The following is a 23,857-nucleotide window of genomic DNA, read 5'->3' as shown; positions in this document are numbered from 1 at the left end:
CCAGGGATTGAACCCCACCCCACCCCTGCAGTGGAAGCATGCCAGGGAAGTCCCTCACCATCTCTCTTAAAGCTTGAATCCCACCCTGCCTGCCCCAGACCAGACATCGGCCCCCGATGCAGTGTGGCCAGTATAGCAGATAAGACACCACACACATCCCTTCCCAGACTGAGACCTCCTGGCTCTCTGCCGATTTGAGTGGGAAGACCTCCTGGACTTGAGAGTCAAATTTATGCCACCTGCCTGCTCCCTAGAGGACATCATAGCTTGCGAACTCTCTCAGGATAAATTTGGTGTAGCCCAATGCCAGATGAACTTGGGTGATTTCTGCCTTAACTATACACTTCTGTTGACACAATGCTGACTCCTGGAATCTTCTACCCAAGCTGCTGCACCATAGCTCTTTGGGGACTAAATCTTCCCTTGGCTTCCTTATTTGTTTAAGTCTTTATTGAACATGTTACAATATTGCTTGTGTTTTATGTTCTGGAGGTTTTTGGCTGTGAGGCATGTGGGATCTTAGCTGCCTGATCAGGGATAGAACCTGCACCCCCAGCACTGGAAGGTGAAGTCTTAACTGCTGGACCACCAGGAAAATCCCCCTCCCGACCCTTCTGGTGTGTTTTCCTCCTGGTTGGTCGAAATCAGTACCACACTTTGACACATCCATCCTTGTTCCACTTGGATCCTGTGAGATCCAGGATGTACGGTCTTTAGTGAGGGTCTTAGCCACCTTGTTGAGGAAAGAGCCACCTGGCTCATGAATAGGAAAGGATGCTCTGGTCTCTACCTGGGCACATCACCGCATCTTATCTAACATCTGCAGTATTTTTCACACAGAGGCCCTAAAGTTTTTTAAGAAGCAGCTGTCTTCTTACGAGCAAAGCGAGATCCTGGGCTACACAGAGCTGTGGTTCCTGGGTCTGGAAGCCGAGAAGCTCCGCATGGCTCCGGAAAAATTCAGCAAAACAAGTTTCGATGATGAACACGGCTCCTACATGAAGGTGATGGGGCAGGGGGTTGTGGAAATTGACTTTGGGGTTTGGGGCTTAGGGACAAGAGATAATCTGGAAAGGAAAAGAGCGTGGGGTATATTATAGCATTTGGTGCCGATGTATCTGGAACTCTGGGTGTCCTGAAGGATTCTATTTGGTGCTAAATCAAAGAAATACCAGGTATAAAAACGGGGGAAAACAGTTAGTAAACAAAGCACTCTGTTCACAGAATATTAATTTTCAAGAGTGTTAGAGGTGACAGGTTTGCATCCTGGATGAATCCTCCCTCTCTCAGGTTCCTCTCCAGTGCTGCCTGGACCCACTGGGAAGGCCAGACTATGGACTAAAATGCAGTCTTTCTGAGATTCCCTTTTTTGTTTGTTTCCTCCATACAAGTCCATGCAGCACCTTTTTCTGTTCTATAATAGAAGTCATTTCCTGCAAACAGACAAAAAACGTTTTCCCACTGTCCCCTCGTGCACAGTGCTCCCTTCAGTTTCCCAAAGGTGAGTCCCAGAGACTTCTCCCTGTCTTCTGTGTCCAGGGTTGCTACCTCTTCCCCAGTCTGCAGGGGGCATCTGGAGGCTACAAGGTGTTCCTCTCTACCTTGAAGATGTCCAAATGGGTAATGCTTAGTCCTCTAGCCCTGCAGGCTGCTGGGAAATTCCTCCTCTGGACACTTCCTCTTAGATTAGGAGACACAGTTGATCTCTGATGACTTTATAAAAGAAGTGGATTTTCTTAATCGAATTCAGGGATGTGTTTCCCAAGCACAGATCACCTGGGAGTCTCATTACCAATGAAGATTCTTAGCCAGCAGGTCTGGGGTGGGGCCTGAGACTTTACCTTTCTAAAAACCTTCCTGGGGATGCCCACGTGGCTGATCCTTGGACCAGATCTTGAGAAGCAAGGATTTAGAGTTTCTGGCACACATCTTCTGTCTAGAGCAGGGGTCCTCAACCTCCAGGATCTAATTAATGCCTGATGATCTGAGGTGGAGCTGATGTAATAATAATAGAAGTAAAGTGCACAATAAATGTAACGCACTTGGCTCATCCCCAAGCCATCTTCCCCCACCTCGGTCTGTGGAAAACCATCTTCCATGAAACTGATCCCTGGTGCCAGAAAGGTTGGGGACTAATGGCCTAGAGCCCTGGTTCTCAACATTTTTAGGTCAAGGATCCCTTTGGAAATCTGATAAAAGTTATAAAATCATTATCCCAGAAGAGACTGCACATGCACAAAATTTCAAGGGCGGGGGATTATTCATGGGCCATTGGTTAAGAACCTCTGCTCTAAGCCTTACTTCCACGGCAGCCAGAGGCTGTCAACTTCTCCTTCCTCTCATCTCCCTCCCACCAGGGTCTGGAGTCTCTGGGACGTTCCCCAGGGATGTTTATCTCAAATCTTAGAGCTCCACGGGGCAGGGACGATGTGTGCTTTCTCTTTGCTCGGAATCTCCAGCTTCTGTGTTTCAGCAAATGCACAGCATGCAGTGCGCATAGCTACATCCCCAACACAGCTGTACTTCCACATTTATTTTGTCAGCAAGAGTTCACGGAACACCTATTTACTGAGAGCCTATTGTATGCTTGGGCCCCTGCTGGACTCCTGAAATACAGAGGGAGCTATCAGAAATGAATAGGACCTGGCCCTTGGCCTCAAGTCAATACAATCAATGTGAATGGTGACATGAAAGTGAATAGTTATGACACCGCCACACGGATGATATGTACAAGAAATGCACAAACGCCAAGTGACCTGGAAACCATGGTTTCCTCCCTCACCCCTACTTGACTTCTGCAGGTCCTGCACGACCACATCGCCTACCGCTATGAGGTTCTGGAGATGATTGGAAAAGGGTCCTTTGGACAGGTGGCCAAGTGCTTGGATCATAAAAACAATGAATTGGTGGCCCTGAAAATCATCAGGAACAAGAAGAGGTGTGGCTTGGTGGAAGGCATCAGCCGTGGAGGAAGGGCCACGTGACTTTGGCCCCTTCTTTTTTTTTATTTTTAATTAATTGTTGTGTAGGTTTCGTCAATACAGCAACGTGAATCACCCATAAGTATACATATGTCCCCTCCCTCTTGAACCTCCCTCCCACTCCCCGCCCCATCCCACCCCTCTAGGTTGTCACAGAGCGCCAAGGTGAGCTCCTTCTGTTATATAGCAACTTCCCACTAGCTATTGTTTTACATATGGTAATGTATATTTCAACACTACTGTCTCAAATCGTCCCACCCTCACCTTCCCCTGCTGTATCCACAAGTCTGTACTCTACATCTGCATCTCTATCGCTGCCCTGCAAATAGGTTCATCGGTACAATTTTTCTAGATTGCATATATATGTGTTAATATACGATACTTGTTTTTCTCTTTCTGGCTGACTTCACTCTGTGTGACATCAGCCGCTCCTTGATGCCAACCCTTCCTGTCTCTGCTTCTTTCTCTGCTTTTCCTTTTCTTTCCCTCTTTCCCTCTCTGCCTGTTCGATTCCATGGTGGCACAGAGAGGAGCCAAGAGTCTAGAGTGTTCAGCACCTCCTGTCCTGTGTGGATGATGGGGAGGACTGAGAAGGGGCCACCTGCTGTAGCTGATGCAACGCCATGTCTTCTGTCCCCTCCGCTTCCCAACCTCTCCAGATTTCACCACCAGGCCCTGGTGGAGCTGAAGATCCTGGAAGCTCTCCGACGGAGGGACAAAGACAACACCCACAACGTGGTGCACATGAAGGACTTCTTTTACTTCCGCAATCACCTCTGCATCACCTTTGAACTCCTGGGGTCAGCTGCTTCCTCTCTTTAATTCACTTTGTGTTGATGAGTTGTGTAAGTGATGAAAGGGAGCCTTGGAGGCCAGAGCACTAGATTTGTCTGTGTGTGACTATTTAATAGGGGGACTTCCCCGGTGGCTTAAAGAATCATTCTGCAGTGCAGAAGACGCAGGAGAGGCAAGTTTAATCCCTGGGTGGGGAAAACCCCCTGAAGAAGGGCATGGCAGCCCGCTCCAGTATTCTTGCCTGGAGAATCCCATGGACAGAGGAGCCTGGCAGGCTACTTACATGGGGTCGCAAAGAGTCAGACACGACTTAGTGACTAAGCACCCATGAACTGGCAACCCACACATAAGCTTTTCTGGTTAAAATGCTTTATATTAGCTTTCAACATTTATAAGTCAGCGTATGTCACTTAATATAGCAGGATTCTATAGGATTCAATATATATTCTCTCTCTATATATATATATATAGGATTCTATATATATTCTGTATATATAGAGAGTTATAAGATTCCTGTATGTATATGTATATACACACACACTCAGGATTCTTATATATATATATATATATATATATATATATGATTCCTTAATAAGGATTCTATATTTATTTTATCTGGCAAGAGCCAGCCCTCAGTCCTTTCTGAAAGGCGAGAGGCGGAACCAGGCAGGCAGGCTCACTTAGACGGGGTAGGGCTCCTTCTTCAGGCCCTGTCTGCCCACTCCCTCGTCCCCTCATCTATCAGGAAGCTGCCGTCTTTAGACGGATTTATTCTGTGTGGGCAGGGTCGGTCACTTGGTTGAGTAACCGGAGGGCTCCCTGGATCCCTCTCAAGGGGGTGAAGCACTGTGATTACATCAGGAGTTTGATGTCCTAACCTCTTAACACACACACATGTGTAGCAAAGTGATGAAAGGATCCTACATGTAAGAAACAGACATCCGAGAGGCCAGCGCATTTGAATGTCACCCTGAATCGACGTTAGCGGAAAAGTCAAGTTTATAGGACACGAAAGCCCCACCTCCTAGTCTGAGTCTTGGCTCTGCCAGAGGGCAACCAGGTGATAAGGGGGTTGATGTTCCTGGGTCAGACTCGCCATTGTATACCTTCTACGCTGCTTCATGTCGCTTTCTCTCTCTCTGTCCCAGCATCAACTTGTACGAGTTGATGAAGAACAACAGTTTCCAAGGCTTCAGTCTCTCCGTCGTTCGGCGCTTCACCCTCTCTGTCCTGAAATGTTTGCAGATGCTCTACATGGAGAAGATCATTCACTGTGATCTCAAGCCCGTGAGTACAGCCTCTGTCCTGTTGGGGAGCTGGTTTCCACCCTCATAAAGGGTTTGCCAGGTACCCGTCCCCAGTGGTAACTGGGCAGGGCCCCAGGGTGGCGGCCAAGTGTCTGCAGGCTGTGTAAACCACATGAGATGTAGCAAGACGGGGTACTGGGACACAGAGAAGATGGGGTACTGGGACACAGAGAAGACGGGGTACTGGGACACGGCAGCTGGGGCCCGATGACTGCGCCCTGGGGAGTACTCGAGACGTGCGTCAAGCAGGGAGGCGGATGTCCTAAATCCACCCTGTCCTCTGAGTTGGTCCTGTCCTGTGTGTGCTCAGTCATGTCCGACTCTTTGTGATCGCATGGACTGCAGCCCGCCAGGCTCCTCTGTTCATGGGATTCTCCAGGCAAAAATACTAGAGTGGGTTGCCATTTCCTTCTCCAGGGGATCTTCTTAACCCAGGGATTGAACCCGAGGCTCTGGCTTGGCAGGCGGATTCTTTATCACTGAGCCAGATCTGGGATACTTCTATTAATTAAAGATGGTCAAGATAGAGATGTTCTCTTGGGGCTGACTGGTGGAGCCCCAGTGAGGACAGTGGTACTCTGATTTATTCTCCACATCCAAGTTCCTAATCCTCCGCTTTGCACCTCCGAAGCGACCATGGTCTTTGGACTTAGGGGCCTGACTCTCATCAAGGAACCCACAAGATAGGTGGTAGCTGAGATATGAGCGAATAGATTTGCTTGAGAAGTAGACCTAGTGGACAGGAGTATACATGCTCAATAGGAAATAGACATGCAAGCAGGAGAGTTCGGTGAGTGTGGATTCAAGAATCAGGCAGTTATTCCTGTGGACTTAGTGGTTAGTCTCAGTGAGCTGTGATGGCCTCATACATCTGATCCCTCCATTCATCTGATATTGAGACCCCTGGAAATACAATTAGGACTCTAACCTTCCAGCCCCGGGTGGGCCACTCTCACGCTCTGAGAGGAGAGCCCAGAGCTCTGCCTTCTCATCCAGGATTCTGCTGGAACACCTGGCTTCACAGTTTCTGCAAAGTCAGCATAATGGTCCCAACTCTGATCAAATCAGTGGGGAATTTTTTGTTTCTGTTTCGGTCCTCGATTGTCATACCAACATGTGGCTGGGGCACTTAATGGAAGCATCCGATTTGGGCAATGATATTTCTTTTTCTTTCTTTTTTAATTAATTTATTATTTTTGGCTGCACTGGGTCTTCATTGCTGCACAGGCTTTCTCTAGTTGTGGTGAGCGCAGGCTTCTCATTGCCGTGACCACTCTTGCTGCGAAGCATGGAGCACGGGCTAGGTAATTGTGGTGCATGGGTTTAGTTGCCCTGTGGCATGTAGAATCTTCCCGTGCCAGGCATCGAACTTGTGTCCCCTGCACTGGCAGGCAGATTCTTAACCATGGGACCGCCAGGGAAGTCCCAGTCAGTGATCTTTCTAAGGCCTTATGCAAGCAAGGCATAGAACCAGGTACCAAGGAGCTAAAAAGAAACTCACCATCTTCAGGCGTCACACCGTTTATATCAGTAAAGAGTCAGTATCGATGCAAAAGCAATACTGCAGAGCAGCAAATACTGGGGCCAGACAAGAGATGCAACCCTGGAAGCAGAAGTCAGAGGAGGGAGACCAGGGAGGTTTGGAGCTGTGGAAGGAGCCCACTTGAAGGAGGTTCCAGAAGATTGGTGGACAGGTAAATAGTGTGCCTTGACCAACGTTGTCAAAACTTGACCTGTGTCTGTCTTCCCTCTAGGAAAATATAGTGTTGTACCAGAAAGGCCAGGTCTCCGTTAAAGTCATTGACTTTGGATCAAGCTGTTATGAACACCAGAAAGGTAGGGCCATGCCAGTCCTCTGTCCGAATTTCCCCACTGTGATTCTTTCCTTTCCTGAAACAAACAGTTCCCACATGCAGTCACCTGGGTTCTCCTCTGGCCTCAGCCATCATAGTTGCTGATTTGATTTTGAACCAAGCTGGTTCACGTCTCTGAGCCTAAGGTTCCTCACCTGTAAAATGCAAAGGGTGGTTCAAATATGGAGAGGCTGCTCTGCTGCCTTCATACTCTGTGACTCTGGAATTTTCCAAAGACCTTTATCCAAATTATCTTTAGGGTCCAGAGAGTACCGGGCCTCTGCAAAATGACAGCTTCTGAAGGCTGACCCCAGCTGTCCCAAATTGAAATTTCTGGGACAGTACCTGGGAGGCTGTACTTTAGAAAACACAGCCATTCTAAAGTTTGGGGTTCACGGCCCTAGATTCTCTGGTTTTATATATATATATATATTAATGTTGTATATATTATATATATATGTATATAGTCACAAAACAAATATATATGTATATGTATATATTTCAAGCTAGAATCCAGAAAGCTGTCCTAGAGTATTGAATTGGCCAAAAATTTCTTTCTTGTTTTTCCATAACATCTTACTGAAAAACCTGAACGAACTTTTTGGCCACTTCATTTCTACAGCTATCACTGAACTTGATTCAAGAGTCTTTTCTTTTGGCTTTTGTCGGGTTTGTACATTCTGTAAACATCTGCTGAGTGTTGTGTGTCAGTCACTGTCTAGGGCATGTGGCATGTGTGCTAAGTCTCCTCAGTCGTGTCCAACTTTGTGATCCCATGGACTGTAGCCCACCAGGCTTCTCTGTCCAGAGGGATTTCTCATCCAAGAATACTGCAGCGGGGTGCCATGCCCTCCTCCTGGTATAGGGTATCAGGAACCAAACATGAGCATTTTCTGTCCTCTGCAGGCTTACTGCCCAATGGAGGATTCAGGAAGATGTGTACAAGGATGTGTACAAGGAGGAGAACTATATATATGGACTGAGCTAAGACATAGGAAAGGGGCTTTGGAACGAGCCTTCATGGGGGCAGGGTGAGTCAGTGGAAGTCCCCTGAAGCTGGAGGAAAGACTATTAAATGGATGTTTCTGAATATTCTCCAAAACCGTTTTTGGAGACACAAGTCCTTTATTGTTTACGTATGGAAGCCATAATAAATTCCAGCTAGAAAGCATTATTCCTCCGAAAGAAAGAATATGCTCACCCTCCTTGGAGATGAACTCTCTGTAACCCATTACTTAAGATTTATCTTGGCTGCCAAGATGCTCAGAACTGAATTTGTAATGATCTTACCCTTGGTTTCCAGGTGTTTTTTCCCACTTTTATGTTTTCTGACTTCCCTCGATCTTTATTTTAACCACAAAACAGTAGAGAGAATGGAGGCTCAATTAGAACTGCTGCTGCTAGGTCACTTCAGTCGTGTCCGACTCCGTGTGACCCCATAGACGGCTGCCCACCAGGCTCCCCCGTCCCTGGGATTCTCCAGGCAAGAACACTGGAGTGGGTTGCCATTTCCTTCTCCACAATTAGAACTGTTTGAGTTCAGATCCCAGCTCTGCCGCCTGCAGTTGAGTGACCTTGGGAATTTATTGAATCTCTGTATGCCTCAGTTTCCTCATTTTAAAATGGGTATGATAAAACTACCTGCTGCAACCTGATAGTCCATCGACAGAGGAATGGGTAAAGAAAATGTGGTATCTGTACGCAATGGAATATTACTCAGCCATATAAAGGGAACGAAATCAAGTCATTTGTAATGATGTGGATGGACCCAGAGCCTGTCATACTGAGTGAAGTAAGTCAGAAAGAGAAAAACAAATATCATATAATAACCCATAAACATGGGATCTAGGAAAACGGTACTCATGAACCTGTTTGCAGGGCAGGAATATAGATGTAGATGCAGAGAACAGACTTGTGGACACAGCGGGGGAAGGAGAGGGTGGGACGAATTGGGAGAGTAACTCTAACATATATGCACTATTATGTGTAAAATAGACATCTAGCGGGAAGCTTCTGCACAGCACAGGGAGCCCAGCCCAGTGCTCTGTATGACCTGGAGGGTCGGGTGGGGAGGTGAGTGAGAGAGAGGTTCAAGAGGGAGGGGATATATGTATACACATGGCTGATTCATGTTGTACAGCAGAAACCAACACAGTGTTGTAAAAGAATTATACTCCAACTGAAAACAACTAAAATAAAATGATAACTGTTGTCGGGTAGTTATAAGGATTCGAAGAGTTAATCCATATAGATCACTTGGAACAGAGCCTGACACATGTAAGCATCATGTGAGCATCCATTAGATTTACTTTTAATTTTTTTTCTCTTATTGACTTATTTTTCATTGAGGTACAGTTGACCTTCAGGATAAGTTAGATTCAGGTGTACAACATACTGATTTGACTTTTGCCCGTGTGTACGAAATGATCACCATGATAAGTCTAGTAACCATCTGTCCCCATAAAAATTATTGCAATATTATTGATCGAATTCCATATGCTGTATATTACATCCTGTGGCTTATTTATTTTAGAACTTTTCAGACTTAAGTTTGTACTTCTTGATCCCCTTCAGCTAGTTCATTCATCGCCCCCCCACCCCTGCCCTCTACTTTCACGTCTATATGTACTTCAATTGCAAAGTGCCCCAAGTCCATTTTGGAAACAGACAGGCTATAAAAGTCATTTTTGTTAGATCTTCACTTTGTTTTAAATTACAAAAAATTATTACATCCTGACTGTAACCAATTCAAACAATAGAGAAGTGACTGGACTTCCTCCATGGTCCAGAGGTTAAGAACCCGCCTGTAGGGGGCTGGGTTTGTTCCCTGGTCATGGAACTAAGATCCCACATGCCAGAACACACACACACACACACACTTGCCTTATGTTTCCTTTTTTAAAAGCTCGTCTTGGTACCCGTATGTTTGTTCTCTCCATCTGTGTCTGCCTCACTTTGCAAATAAGGTCACGCATCCCATTTTTCTAGATCCCACGTACACACGTTAATGCACGGTACTTCTTTGTCTCTTTATGAGTTACTTCGCTCTGTAAGGGGGAAGGAGATGGGATGAATCGGGAGTTTGGGACTGACATATAAACTATCGCTACTAGGTATAAAACAGATAACTGATGAGAACCTACTGTATGGCACAAAGAACTTTTCTCAATGCTCTGTGGTGACCTACATGGGAAGGAAATCCAAACAAGAGGGGATATGTGTATATGTATAGCTGATTCATACTGACATAAACTTAGGCAAACTTCAGGAGATGGTGAGGGACAGAGAGGCCTGGCATGCTGCAGTCCATGGGGTCTCAAAGAATCGGACATGACTGGGTGACTGAACAACAACATCATAGCTGCTCCACTTTGCCGTGCAGCAGAAACTATCACAACATTGTAAAGCAACTATACTCCAATAAGAGATCATTTAAAAAGCTTGCCTGACAAATTTACTTCCTTAGAACAATGCCTTCTTTAGAGCTCTTTATCAACAACTTGAGGATAACAACCTCTCATGATAATCAGGCTGCTGTGATGATGTGATGAGACAGATATGGAATAGACTTATAAGTCATGCTTTCGAACTGTGGTGCTAGAGAAGACTCTTGAGGGTCCCTTGGATCACAAGGAGATCAAACCAGTCAATCCTAAAGTAAATTCACCCTGAATATTCATTGGAAAGACTGATACTGAAGCTGAAGCTCCAATACTTTGACCACCTGATTCAAAGAGCCGACTCACTGGAAAAGACTCTGATGCTGGGAAAGGTTGAAGGCACAAGGAGAAGGGGATGACAATGGGTGAGATGATTGGATGGCATCACCAACTCGATGGCCATGAGTTTGGGCAAACTCCAGGAGATTGTGAAGGACAGGGAGCCTGGTGTGCTGCAGTCCATGAGGTTGCAAAGAGTCAGACACGACTGAGCGACTGAACAATTGATAGTCATAAGTGCTGCAGATATGTGGCGCAGTGTGCTCTGGGAGGAGGTTTCCATGTGAGGTTTCTCTTCTCTCCCCCTCAGTCTACACCTACATCCAGAGCCGGTTCTACCGATCCCCAGAGGTGATCCTGGGCCATCCATACAACATGGCCATTGACATGTGGAGCCTGGGCTGCATCATGGCCGAGCTGTACACGGGCTACCCACTGTTCCCTGGGGAGAACGAGGTGGAGCAGCTGGCCTGCATCATGGAGGTGAGGGGGCCGGGCTGCCTTCCAGCCGACACCCTCAGGGCTGGTAACTTCTGTTCTCAGATGCCAGGTGGCATCTGGCTCGCTCTAGAGCGGTGGCCGGCATCTGGTAACAGGGGAGGGTTGGATGTTTTGAAATTATGTACACGTTTGAGTTGACATTTAACATTTTTATCAGAAATTTAACTAGTTGCAAAGGATGTAATTTCCAGCATATTATGAATCATGTTTTTTAAGACTTTAAACTTTAAGCAGTCTTTCCAGGCTTTCCAGGTGGCTCAGTAGTAAAAAAAAAAAATTCCTCCTGCCAATGCAGGAGACATGGGAAATGCGAGTTTGATCCTTGGATCGGGAAGATCCCCTGGAGGAAGAAATAGCAACTCACTCCAGTATTCTTGCCTGGAAAATCCCATGGACAGAGGAGCCTGGCGGGCTACAGTCCATGGGGTCGCAAAAGAGTTGGCCACAACTTAGCAACTAAACAACTTTCCTATATACTCAAAAGAATCTAAAAACCAGACTGACACAACACCCAACAAAATCTATATACTGTTCAGTCATTAGTTATCAGCTTAACTTTCTGGGAAGAATATCTCCCAGTGAAAAGGTTTTATCAAGACTCTCATATAATCATGTATTATGCCTGCTATTCTCTTACTTAAAGGCATCTTGTTATGAAGTCAAATTAGACGACAGAGGAATATTGTGGACTACAGTCCATGGGGTTGAAAAGATTCAGACACAAATGAGTGACTAACACTTAATTTTTCTTTTCACTATGAAGCCAAGTTAGACAGCATGGGAAAAAGTAATCCCCAAAAGTGGAAATTTCACATTTTAGGATTTTCCCAGTGATATTTTGAACAAAGGTATAGCTAATTTCTCACTGTCTACCTGGTTTTCTATCCATCCACCCCAACTTTGTATTTTCTAGATTTTCTTAAAGATGGTTGGAGAGACACATATAGCCTTGAGAATTAGTATAGAGATTCATCTTGTGGTTGAAACTAATAACAGAGTATTCAAATGCTTTCAGCCTTTGTGCTATGATGACAGCTCTGGTGGGATGAACACTACCCTGGAAATCAGTAAACCCGGAAGCTACTCCTTTGTCTTTGACAATTCACTTCCGTGCTCTGGGTCTCTGTAAAGTGAGGGGACCAGAGTCCGTGGCTTCTGAGGCTGACGATGGGTGATTTAATGAAGCATCCCTGAGCCAATCATCTTCCAATTTCCAGGAGAATTGGGGAGGGGGCAACAGACCCAAGTGGAGGTTCCCACTGCCCCAGAACTGATTCCGCTTCCTCTTGATCTCAAGCTGAGGAGCACGAGGGAAGGGACATGGCTGGGGAGCAGGCTGCAAAGCCAGGAACCCAGGGCTGATGGGGACACCCTTTCTCTCTGTGCAGCCCCGTGGGTTGCTGTGCAGATAAGGTGACCAGGCAGGTGCTGCTCTTTTCTTTCCAGAAGGCCGTCCTGCAGTCTGACGTCCACCTGGTGGTTCCCTCTGCTTTTCCCGCCCTTCCCTTTGACGCTCTGAGCTGGGAGGTGTCGTTCTTCATTCACGGGTGGTGCGCAGCTGCACTCGTGTACTCACTCTGGCAGCCACACCGAGTGCCCGCCTGGCTGGTGCTGGTGCCTGTTGAGGGTAGTGTGGGCAATGCCGATCGATGCTCAGGGTGCTGGAACGGCCCTGGATTAGGAGCCGAGCCTCAGGCTGTGGTCCTGCCCCACCACTGCCTCAAGGTTATCCCTCCATGCTGCTGTTTGTTGTTTACTCACTCAGTCCGGTCTGACCCTTTGACCCCCGTGAACTCTAGCCCACCCGGCTTCTCCGTCCATGGGATTTCGCAGGCAAGCATATTGGAGTGGGTTGTCATTTCCTCCTCCAGGAACTCTACCTGACCCAGAGATCGGACCTGCATCTCCTGCATTGGCAGGCCGATTCTTTACTGCTGAGCCACCAGGGAAGCTTTATTAACTTCGTATCTCGGGTCCTTGTCTGGAGAAGCCAGTTTGGCCAGCGTCCCACCCGGTTCCAACAGTCTTGGCAAGTGTGACCCCAGGAGGGTGAATCCACCACTTTGCCCTTATTGCAGGTGCTGGGCCTGCCACCATCCCGCTTCATCCAGACGGCCTCCAGGAGACAGATGTTCTTTGGTGAGTCCCGGGTCTGACTCTCTTTTTACCACAGTGGCTGATAAGATAACCCTAGCCCTTGAAGACATCTTCCATGCTCTGTACCCTATGAGATACTCTTCCTCTGGCCCCACCCCAAAGGGCAGGCTGTGCTTAGAGGTTTCATTCAGAAAAGTGAAAAGATGCTGAGAATGGTACCAGGTGCGTGATGGAGGTGGGTGGGGAAGTCATACCAGGAATGAGGTCTTGGCAGGTGCCTGAGAGTGACCAGGTTCTTGCTTAGAAGACCCATCAGTGGGTCTGAAACCCTCAAAGATTAGAACTCTACCCTCTTTTATAAACTCTCCCCACCTCCCCTAGCAGCTTGCCTGCCCGCTCACGTGATGCACTATGAAGGGAAATCAAAGAGCAGAAGAGTCCTCACAAGAACAGCAGAAAATTCCATCATTCTATTCCATCATTAATGGAGCCCTATTCTTTCCTGCTGAAATTTTCTTAATTGCACAGTCCCTTACTGTTCCAGGTTCACTGAGACTTCGCTATAAAACGGATAAGCAAGGGCTGTCAAAACAGTTTTGCTGTGGATATGTGATGGCTTGTCAGTTAGGTACAGGACAGCTGCCTAATTGCTGGAATTCAGCCTCATCCACGGTCCCTAGGCTGACCTCCTGTCACTGTTCCCAGGCTCTGGATTTAGGCTTCTCTGCCCTTCCAGCCAAGTCGTGCTGTGCAGGACAGACGGATGAATGAATGAGGTGCAACTGAGGCAGGGCTTCTGGGCCACTCTGAACCTGAAGGTGAAGCCAGTCCCAGGTCTACAGTCCCTTTCCTAAGGGATTCCCATGGAGCAAAAGCCATAGTGGCCCTAGTGACAGCCAAGAGGAGCAAAGCCAGGTGTGAGAGAAGAGGGCTCCTTGAAGGGACTCCCTGCCATCTGAATGACACCTCTTTTCCCATCAATAGCACAGTCAAAAGAACACTGCCCTGGGGGATCCTCCAGGACAAAAAGATTGCAGTCATATCAATGATCAGTCCATGTGTATTGGTTCAGCCATGTGGGGGTTAAAATGTAGTCTATTTCTATATCATTTGGTGAAAAAGTCATGGCCCTGAGCCCCTGCCACAGCCACAGATTCTCTGGCATCTCTCCCAGCACTCCTTGGAGCCCATGAGCCAGAAACTAAAAGTTTAGGGTCTGGAAAGAAAGAGTCCTCCAGGATCCCCTTCCAATGCCAAAGCTGTCATCCACTCTGATTGGTTGGTCCTGTGCCATCCCAATGGTTACATCTTTTAAACGTCAGCATGTAGTCATGGCCAGAGGTGTAAAGACTGCCTCTCTGAATAGGGTCAGTGTTGGTGTCCTGGCTGCCTTGAGGAAGTGCACACAGGCTAGATCTTTGAAAGTAGTCTGATGAAAGCAGACCTTCTTTGAAAGAAGGTCTGGCTGACTCACTGGTGTAACTTATGTGCAGAACAACAGAACTGGTTGTTTGACGCCAAATATACTTTTCCCATCCACCACTTTTAACTCAGCCTTTTGGATGTCAAAGGATTTGGGGAAAAGATGAGTAGGCCCGTGCTGTTCCCTCCTGCTTGACAAAGACATTGTGGGGAGACTCACCTCTCAAGCCTATAACCCTGAACTTAGGAGATTGTATTTGGGGGAATCAAAAGGAAGGGAATAGAGGGCATTTTGGTAAGAGGATAGCAAAGGCTCACTCATGTCTGTTTCATCGAGAACCTGACTTTTACCATCAGCACCAGGCTTCAGAATGAGCGATGTGGTTTTGGTAGCAGCATCATGCATCTTCCCTTCCCGCACAAGAAAGGACTTTATTGGGAGCCGCGTCTTCTGTGCTTCCCAAACTTTATCTGACTAGGAGAATCATCTGGGTTCTTGGAAATAGTGCTAATTCCCATCATCCTCCTATGATATGGTGGCTTTGAGATGAGAGCCAGGAGTCTGTATGTTTTTACAGCAGCTTAGGATGAAGTGAGTTTGGGAAACACTGTGCCGACTTCAGTTCTTGTTTCTCGGGCTGTCGACAGGTCCTCGACCGCTCCAGCCACTCCAAGTTAATATCTCTAATCAGCAGCAAAGTGATGCTGCTTCAAGGATAGAGATGTAGGTGGTCCAGGCAGCAAGAAGCAGGTGGGGAGGAAAATGAGGTAATGGAGAAGAGAGAGGTGGAAAAACTTGTACAAGCAAAGCAGTTACATAAGGATGGCTGTAGGGTTTGTGTTGTTGTAAGCCCGTGAGCCTTATTCTTCTTTAATCATCTGTGAAAAGACGTTATAGGATAAGGTGGGAACCTGGTGCCACAGTCAAAAGGAAAGTGGGGATTTGATGAGATGCTTGAATGGCATCACCAACTCAATGGAAGTGAGTTTGAGCAAACTCCAAAAGATGGTGAAGGACACGGAAGCCTGGTGTGCTGCAGTCTGTAGGGTCACAAAGTCAGACACCACTGAGCAACTGAACAGCAACAAAAACAGGACCCATGCCCTACGCAGTACCCCCAGCCCATTTGCATCTGTATAAACACATAGAGATACCCATGTGTGTATACACACAAACACACATTTGTGGGCTTTTCCAGGAATTCAGTAAAAAGAGCAGGTGTTCTGTTGGACACACTGCAAATTGCATGGATTGCATAATTGGAAGCACTTCACTGTGTACCTTTCATTTTATGAATCCCACTGAGTTTTTGTGAGAATCCCATGGAATGTGTCAATTGTGTGTGTGTGTGTTTATATATATCCACCTTTTTACATGCATGTTTGTAAGGTGTGAGCATACATGGTCATCTTTCTGAACGTGCTCACTGGTGGATGTCCAAACGAGTGGTCTCACCTGCAAAGCACTGCAGTAGGTGTTCTCAGGGCACCTTTGGTGCTGTCTCCAGGGCTTCTTTTCAGCAATGACAGATCATACATTTGGTGAGGGCTTTAAAAACAGTGGAAATGGCTGAAGAAAGGCATTCTAAGCTGTGTCTTAAGTCACCAGCCAAGTCTGATCATTGCAATTATGGACAAAATGTTCACATGACTGTTAAAAAAAAAGAAATGAAATTAATTTGCTTGTGTGGTTTGTACATGAGTTCTAAGAGCAAATTCCTTCTCCTAAAATGACTTTCTTGTTATTCCCCATGGATGTCCCAAATTCTCACATTTTGGGGTAAGTGAAGAAAGGAACAGGGGCAGAGATAAGCCAAGAATGGACAGTATCCTTTTCGGTCAGAGCTGAATGTTTCTGTCATTTCATATTTACTTTTAAATGTTTTATTATTTTATTATTATTGTTATCATCATCATCATCATCATTATCATCATAATCATTATTTTACGTTGGTTGAGGTTAAATCATTGAAATCATTTAATTGATTCTGGGAGGAGGTGGTGGGAAGGAGGCTCAGAACATATGGAGTCGTAGGAAACGTTGTTTGTAAATTGTGTTCATTGGATTGGTTTACACGTGATTATTTCAAACTGACTGGGGCTTCGGGATGTGTTTGTGTGGGGGTTGGTGGGGGAGGGGTGGTGTGGGACCAAGCAGGGGAAGGCTGCGGAGACCACGCCAAGAAGCAGCCTGCCAGTCGAGTGTGCAGCTGTGATGTGATCAATGAGTATTTACACCTGGAACTAAACACAGAATGTTGTATCTCTAAAGATTCCAAAGGTTTTCCTAAAAATATAACCAACAACAGGGGGAAAAAGAGATACCCGGATTCCAAGGATCTCACCGTGTTGCTGAAAACCTGCGACACCAGCTTCCTGGACTTTCTCAGACGGTGCTTGGTGTGAGTTTGTCAGGGTATCTTTGATGCTGGGGTTTTCTCTTCAGTTCTGTCCTTTCCCACACGTTTGCGGGTGAAAGTCTGGGAGGCAGTGATGACAGCACAGTGAACACAGACCTTAGAGCTTCAGAGTCTACAAGGTGCTTCCCCATCCATCGCCTGATCTGACTGCATCCACCTGCCTGTCGTCCTGTGATCGGTGGGGCAGATGACTTGTTCTGTTTTGAGACGCAGAGGCTGACGCTCAGAGAGATTAAGTGATTGCCCTGGAGTACACAGCGTGTTGGTTGAGCTTTCTTGCTTCCTTGGCCTGACTGTCTGGCAGCAAGGTTGTAGGCACGTCCTCAGTGTCTCCTGCTTCATGAACTGAAGCCAAGGTCTTCACAGAGCCTGTTGTAACTGTTTGAATCCACAGACAACATAAGCTGGTTTTAGCGCCCTTCTCGGAGAAGGCAATGGCACCCCACTCCAGTACTCTTGTCTGAAAAATCCCATGGACGGGGGAGCCTGGTGGGCTGCCATCTATGGGGTCGCAGAGTTGGACACGACTGAAGTGACAGCAGCAGCAGCAGTAGTGCCCTACCTGCCAATTCCCCTAGGATTTAGAATCTAAATCGTCTCATATGAGGGAATTAGGGAAAGGGTGATCTAGAAAACATTTAATATGTGCAGTTTTTTAGTGTCTGTAGGCATATTTTGAACCTTAGAAAGTAGGTACTTCTGTACTTCAGTCAAGTCATAGGAAAAAAAACACAGCACACAAGTCATTTTAGAACAGGACCTAGTTTAGAAGGTATTTAGAAAGTGCCAGCTATTGTCACTGCTTAAAATCTTTACTTACTTGGCTGCTCCGGGTCTTACTTGTGGCGCGTGGGATCTTTGATCTTCGTAGACCGTGCAGGGTCTTCCAGTTGTGGCGTGTGGGCTCCAGCGATGGACCAGGGATCGAACCCAGGCCCCCTGCATTGGGAGTGTGCAATCCTAATTACAGGACCCCCAGGAGACATCCCTATTGTCACTACTGTTAAAGAGGTTGAGACTTCCCTGGTGGTCCAGGGGTCAGGACTCTTCGCTTCCCATGTATAGGGTGCAGGTTCAATCCCTGTTTAGGGAACTAAGATCTCACATGCTGTGTGGTGAGGCCAAAAAATAAAAATTAAAAAAGAACTTTAAAGGATATAAGAAAAGGTTCCTGAGAAGTGAATCCACGCTCAATCAAAATGAAGAACTTTTAAAGAACTGGAGTTTTTAAAAGTTAGAATAGCTAGTTCTGTAAGTTAGTGCCTTGTCACTAAAATTACTCAAGAAAGGCAAGATGACTCCGTGGTGGGTGTTCTGCCAAATATATTTTGTTACTACATTAGAAGTTTGGATTATTACCAAGTCCCCCGTACAATCTTAATATTCTAGCATTCTTTAATTTTTGTGTGTGATGTATTTGGAGGTCTAAATTCCATAGTTTGGGAATAGCAATTAAGTAGCTTTTTGTTTTGGTGTTCTTAGTATATTAAATCCTGAAGTCCATTGATTTAGATGTTCTATACTATTTCTTGTAAGGGAATTTCTAGGAACTCTGGAAGCCTTGGGCTCTGAGATTTTCCTTGGCTTGTCATACACATTTTCTAAAAAGATCACTTCTACTTGTTGCTTCCAGGTACTTCAAAATGAGGGCTTCCCTGGAGGCTCAGCAGTAAAGAATCCACCTGCAATGCAGGAGACCTGGGTTCAGTCCTTGGGTTGGGACGATCCCATGGAGGAGGGCATGGCAACCCACTCCAGTATTCTTGCCTGGAGGACTCCATGGACAGAGGAGCCTCGTGGGCTCTAGTCCATGGGGTCACAAAGAGTCAGACATACACACACATACACTTTAACATTGTATGTCATAATCTCTGTTTTGTGGTATCTCTGAGTTACAACATAGCTTAAATGGGTTCTGTAAAAATGAACCATCTTTATATTTTATTTAGGTTCTTTATTGGGGTCTTTGAGAGTATTTCATTATTAAAAAGGGAAATAGTACCCTAACCGGTCCTGGGCTTTGTTGGTGTGTAGCTGGGAGCCCTCTCTTCGCATGACCCCTGACCAGGCGCTCAAGCATGCTTGGATTCATGAGCCTCGGAACCTCAAAGCTCGGCCCAGGCTTCAGACCTTGAGGAAAACGAGTCTCTGTTTCCCCTCTGAATCCAGGAAGGACAAGGTTCAATCACAGCATCACTCTGGCAAAAAAGGTACAGCCCCTCGAATAGCCCATTCTGTCTTCATAATCCCAGGGAGTCAGGTGGCTCTGGAGGATCACTTGTCAATTTCTCTGAGCTCAGCCTTGGTTAATTACACTGGTTTCATCAGGACCAGCCAGCCATTTCTTTCTTTCTTTTTTAAAAAGATTTTTGATGTGGACCATTTATTGTAGTTATTGAATTTGTTACAACATTGCTTGCTTCTGCTTTTCTTCTTTTTTTTTTATGTTTTGAATTTTGGCTGTGAGGCATGTGGGATCCTAGCTCCCCAACCAGGAATCTAACTCACAGCCCCTGCACTGGAAGGCAAAGTCCTAACCACTGGACCTCCAGTGGCAGTCCTGGCCTGCCGTTTCTTCATTTGGGAATTTTCCTCTTTCAGGAAACTTGGTTGTGGCTGGGCTCTCCTTTTTATCCCCTCTCATCATTAGGAATTTCCATTTTTCTCCTATCTTCAATTCTCTTTCCTCTCCTTTTCTTTCAATCTGTCCTCCTGTGCGTACCCTATAATTACCTTTTGAATTTTTACCAGACAGATTACAAAACTATGCAAATATCTTCTATATGCAATATAGCCTCGGGGTTCTGGACTTGATCACTGGAGTCAGGATATCTGGAGTAAATTCTGGCCCCACCACTCACCAGGAGTGAACCCTTGGGCAATTTACTAACCTCTCTGTTCCTCAGTTTCTCCATTTATGAGAATGAGAGTAAGGCTGATTCTGTCTAGCTGCAGGAAAGAGTGAAGGAATCAGTAACTGTCAAGTGCTTAGAATGATGGGCTTCCCCTGTGGCTCAGTGGTAAAGAATCCACCTGCAGGAGATGCAGGAGACCTGGGCTTGATCCCTGGGTTGGGAAGATCCCCTGGAAAAGGGCATGGCACCCCACTCCAGTATTCTTGCCTGAAGAATCCCATGGACAGAGGAGCCTGGCGGACTACAGTTCGTGAGGTTGCAAAGAGTCAGACAGGACTGAGTGACTGCGCACGCGTGCTTAGAAGGATGTCTGGCATGTAGAATGTGCTTTACAAATGAACCGTTTTTGTATCGTTACCACCAGGATTTCCCAGAAGTGATTTAGAACCTGTTGGACAGTTAGAACATAACTCACGTTTGAACACTTACTTGTTCCCACTGTCTTCTCCTTGGCAGATGTGGTCCTCCAAGTAGAGGCTAAAGACAGAATCAAAGATGGCACCACCAAACAGGATAAGAATCCAGGCAATCAGCGAGGCTCTGGCCAGCACACAGCTGAGGTGATCCAGCTGCCTCATCTGGCAGAAGCTTCCGGAAAGCCAGAGGCAGCTGTTGGGCCAGTGGAGTCCAAGACCTCCGCAGGACAACAGAATGAAAAGTCCTCCCCCCAAAACACAAATGCATTACCTCCTATTGTGTGACCTGAGCAGAGGGTGTGTCTGCTCTTTTCCCCCTGTGATTTGTATTAGAGACAGTGCTTATATTGTACAATACTTAAGATGGTTTTTTTTTTAACCCATAAAGTTTTGTTTAAAAAAAAAAAAAAGGACCTCTATTCACCTGGCTGGTTGGCATGATTTCTGTGATGAGAGATTGGAATGAATGTCCTTGCACCCAGGCTGCTTCTTTATGCCCTTAACCAAATAAACAATGGGTGCAAGGGGTAGGGTGGGGATTGGCAGGTGGTGGGGATGTTACTGATCAGAGTTCTTGGCCCTCCTCAATAACTAGAAATTGACTAGAGGCCAGAGAGGAAATTCAGGCAAAGTTTTATTGGAGTCCCTGCTGCTGGAGTCGGGGGCGAGAACAAACAGCAGCTCACTCCCTGGGTGAAGGGAGCTGTCCTTAAGTGTGGGGTAAGGGTACAGGGTATGGGTATATCCAGGGTTTTGGGCTGGAGGAGTGGCTTGCCCATCTCTTAGATGGTGGTGTGGGCAGGGGGCATGCTCAGTACCCTGCTTTTGCTCCTGACCCCCTGTTTTGACTCCAGGCTCTTCAAAAGTGACAGTGGATTTGTTGGTCTCTTTGTATCTTTTGGGTCCAGAATTTGCCCCCAGCTGCCCATACACATGGTTATTTTTAGTCCCATACAGTTTCTTTGTATTTTGTTGTTGGAGGAGAGGTATGTCCAGGTGCAAGCACTGCAGCTAAGGGTCCCAGGTCTGGGTCTGTCTCAGGGAGAGAGCTAAGTACTCAATGTTACAACATCACTAGTAAAAGTGGAAGTGTTAGCTGCTCAGTCATGTCTGACTCTCTGTGACCCCATGGATGATACCCACCAGGCTCCTCTGTCCATGGGGTTCTTTAGGCTCCTCAGTCCAGTACTGGAGTGGGTTGCCATTTTCTTCTCCAGGGGATCTTCCCGACCCAGGGATTGAACCTGGGTCTCCTGCGTTGCAGGGAGATTCTTTACCATCTGAGTCACCAGGGGAGCATGACTAAGAGTACTAAAAGAACAGCATCGCTAGGAGAACTCTAAATATAACCAACTTTTCCCCTCTTGCCCGAGTTAACCCATGCCCGTTAGAATTCTGGTCTGGGAATGACAGAAGCCAAGTTCCAACTCGGTTAAACAACAGGGCATTTATTGGTTTTCATGACTGGGGAATCAGGATGGGTAAACGGAGACACAGCAGGATCTAGGAATTCAGGCAAGATCATGGAGCTCAGACGCTCTCTCCCCCTCTTAGTCTTGCTTTGTTTATGGTTAACTTCATTCTGAAGAGAAGCTCTGCCCAGGAGTTAAGATGACCACCCTCACCCCATCAAAAGTAGCAGTCTTCCTGCTATTCGGAAAGTCTCAGGTGTGATTGGATTTGAACCCATCACTGCGTCTGAGATATTGGGGTCCTGCAATTGGCCAGCCGGGTTTACAAACCCAGAGTGTGGTGGTGGCAATGCCATGACTGATGCTTCTCTAAGACCACGTGGAGTAGGGGATGACAGGTTTCCCGAAGGGCGGAAGATGAGCAAACTACAGGATGTGTCCACTCATCCACCACCTGCCCTTCTAGTCTGCCTACGTGAACACACAGTCTGTATATGGTTGTAATTACAGTACAGATAAATGTGTGCAAAAGAAACACAAGATCATAACGTCATAGACAACCTGGGATATATATCTGGCTTCATAGTTTTCATTTTAATCACTGTGTAATAGTCCATGAAGGGAGACATTGGGTGATTGAAGCCATTGGGTTTGGGTGAGATCACCTGGGGAAGATGATTGAGAACAGTGGAGGGTCAAGAGGGTCAAATCCTGGGAGAGAGAAACATGTAAGGGGTTGAGCAGAGCCCCAGAGAGATGCTGAAAAACAGGAAACCTAGAAGCCAGAGGAGGAGGAAGTTTCTAGAAGGAAGGATGGAGAATGTAAAATTGTTGGAGAACATATAATTCAGAAAGTGCTTCTAAAGTGGGGTGATATCACCGAGGAAACCAGAATTGAAAGAGACACATGTACTCCAATGTTCATTGCAGCACTGTTTATAATAGCGAGGACATGGAAGCAACCTAGATGTCCATCTGCAGACGAATGGATAAGAAAGCTTTGGTACATATACACAATGGAGTATCACTCAGCCATTAAAAAGAATACATTTGAATCAGTTCTAATGAGGTGGATGAAACTGGAGCCTATTATACAGGGTGAAGTAAGCCAGAAAGAAAAACACCAATACAGTATACTAATGCATATATATGGAATTTAGAAAGATGCAAATGATAACCCTGTATACGAGACAGCAAAAGAGACACAGATGTATAGAACAGTCTTTGGGACTCTGAGGGAGAGGGTGAGGGTGGGATGATTTGGGAGAATGGCATTGAAACATGTATGTTGTCATATGTGAAAAAAAAAGATGTACAATATAAAAAGAAATAAATCCTTTTCATTACAATATAAAAAAAATAAAGTGGGGTGATATGGACATTAAGTCAGAGCAGTGTCCTAACAGGTGGCTTGTCCCACGTCTTCTGTTTGGAGAGGTACAGGACTGGCCACTGAACCCAGGTCCTCTGGACCTTTTTGGACCCCGAGAGTCTGCAACCAAGGATTAAGGTGAGATGGACAGTTCTGGGGAGATAGGACAAGAAGCCAGGTCCTGGTAGCCTAATTTAAAGGATTCAGACTGGATATTGAAAAGTACGTACATGGTTACAAAGGGCTGAACTAACTCCTGATGAACTGTGGCTTATTTAGGGACCCCTTTAAAGCAGGGAAGTCACAAGTCACTGATGGGTCGATGGGAAGTGTGTATCCATAGACAACAGGTCCACCAGCATTTGGCTGGGCTCTCAGGCAGGCAGTACTTTTACTCTGCTAACCATTGGGCTCTTTTTCATTCCTGAGTGCTTCACCTTGTTGTCCCATGGAGGCTTCCCAGGTCTCGAACTGACTAATTGGAAAAGATCCTGATGCTGGGAAAAACTGAAGGCGGGAGGAGAAGGGGACAAACAGAGGATGAGATGGTTGGATGGCATCACCGACTCAATGGACATGGTTTTAGGTAAACTCGGGGAGTTGGTGATGGACAGGGAGGCTTGACGTGCTGCAGTCCGTGGGGTTGC

General features: G+C 46.4%; 1 protein-coding gene across 1 annotated transcript in view; it reads left to right on the top strand.

The window, feature by feature from the left end:
• The window catches only part of DYRK4 (dual specificity tyrosine phosphorylation regulated kinase 4), a 34,527-nt gene extending 13,706 nt beyond the window's left edge, over positions 1 to 20,821 (top strand). Inside the window, exons 4-13 of the mRNA XM_088836754.1 lie at positions 841 to 1,004; positions 2,802 to 2,938; positions 3,641 to 3,781; positions 4,925 to 5,063; positions 6,838 to 6,919; positions 10,966 to 11,138; positions 13,235 to 13,295; positions 16,948 to 17,077; positions 19,130 to 19,305; positions 20,467 to 20,821. Coding sequence (XP_088692880.1) covers positions 841 to 1,004; positions 2,802 to 2,938; positions 3,641 to 3,781; positions 4,925 to 5,063; positions 6,838 to 6,919; positions 10,966 to 11,138; positions 13,235 to 13,295; positions 16,948 to 17,077; positions 19,130 to 19,305; positions 20,467 to 20,711 — 1,448 coding nt within the window. The 3' untranslated portion in view covers positions 20,712 to 20,821. The remainder of the gene's footprint in view (positions 1 to 840; positions 1,005 to 2,801; positions 2,939 to 3,640; positions 3,782 to 4,924; positions 5,064 to 6,837; positions 6,920 to 10,965; positions 11,139 to 13,234; positions 13,296 to 16,947; positions 17,078 to 19,129; positions 19,306 to 20,466) is intronic.
• The last annotated feature ends 3,036 nt before the right edge of the window (positions 20,822 to 23,857 follow it).

The sequence above is a fragment of the Moschus berezovskii genome, chromosome 6 (assembly GCF_049115385.1).
Source record: "Moschus berezovskii isolate FMDL1 chromosome 6, NW_MosBer_1.0, whole genome shotgun sequence".
NCBI lineage: Eukaryota > Metazoa > Chordata > Mammalia > Artiodactyla > Moschidae > Moschus > Moschus berezovskii.
This window is presented reverse-complemented; position numbering and strand designations above follow the sequence as displayed.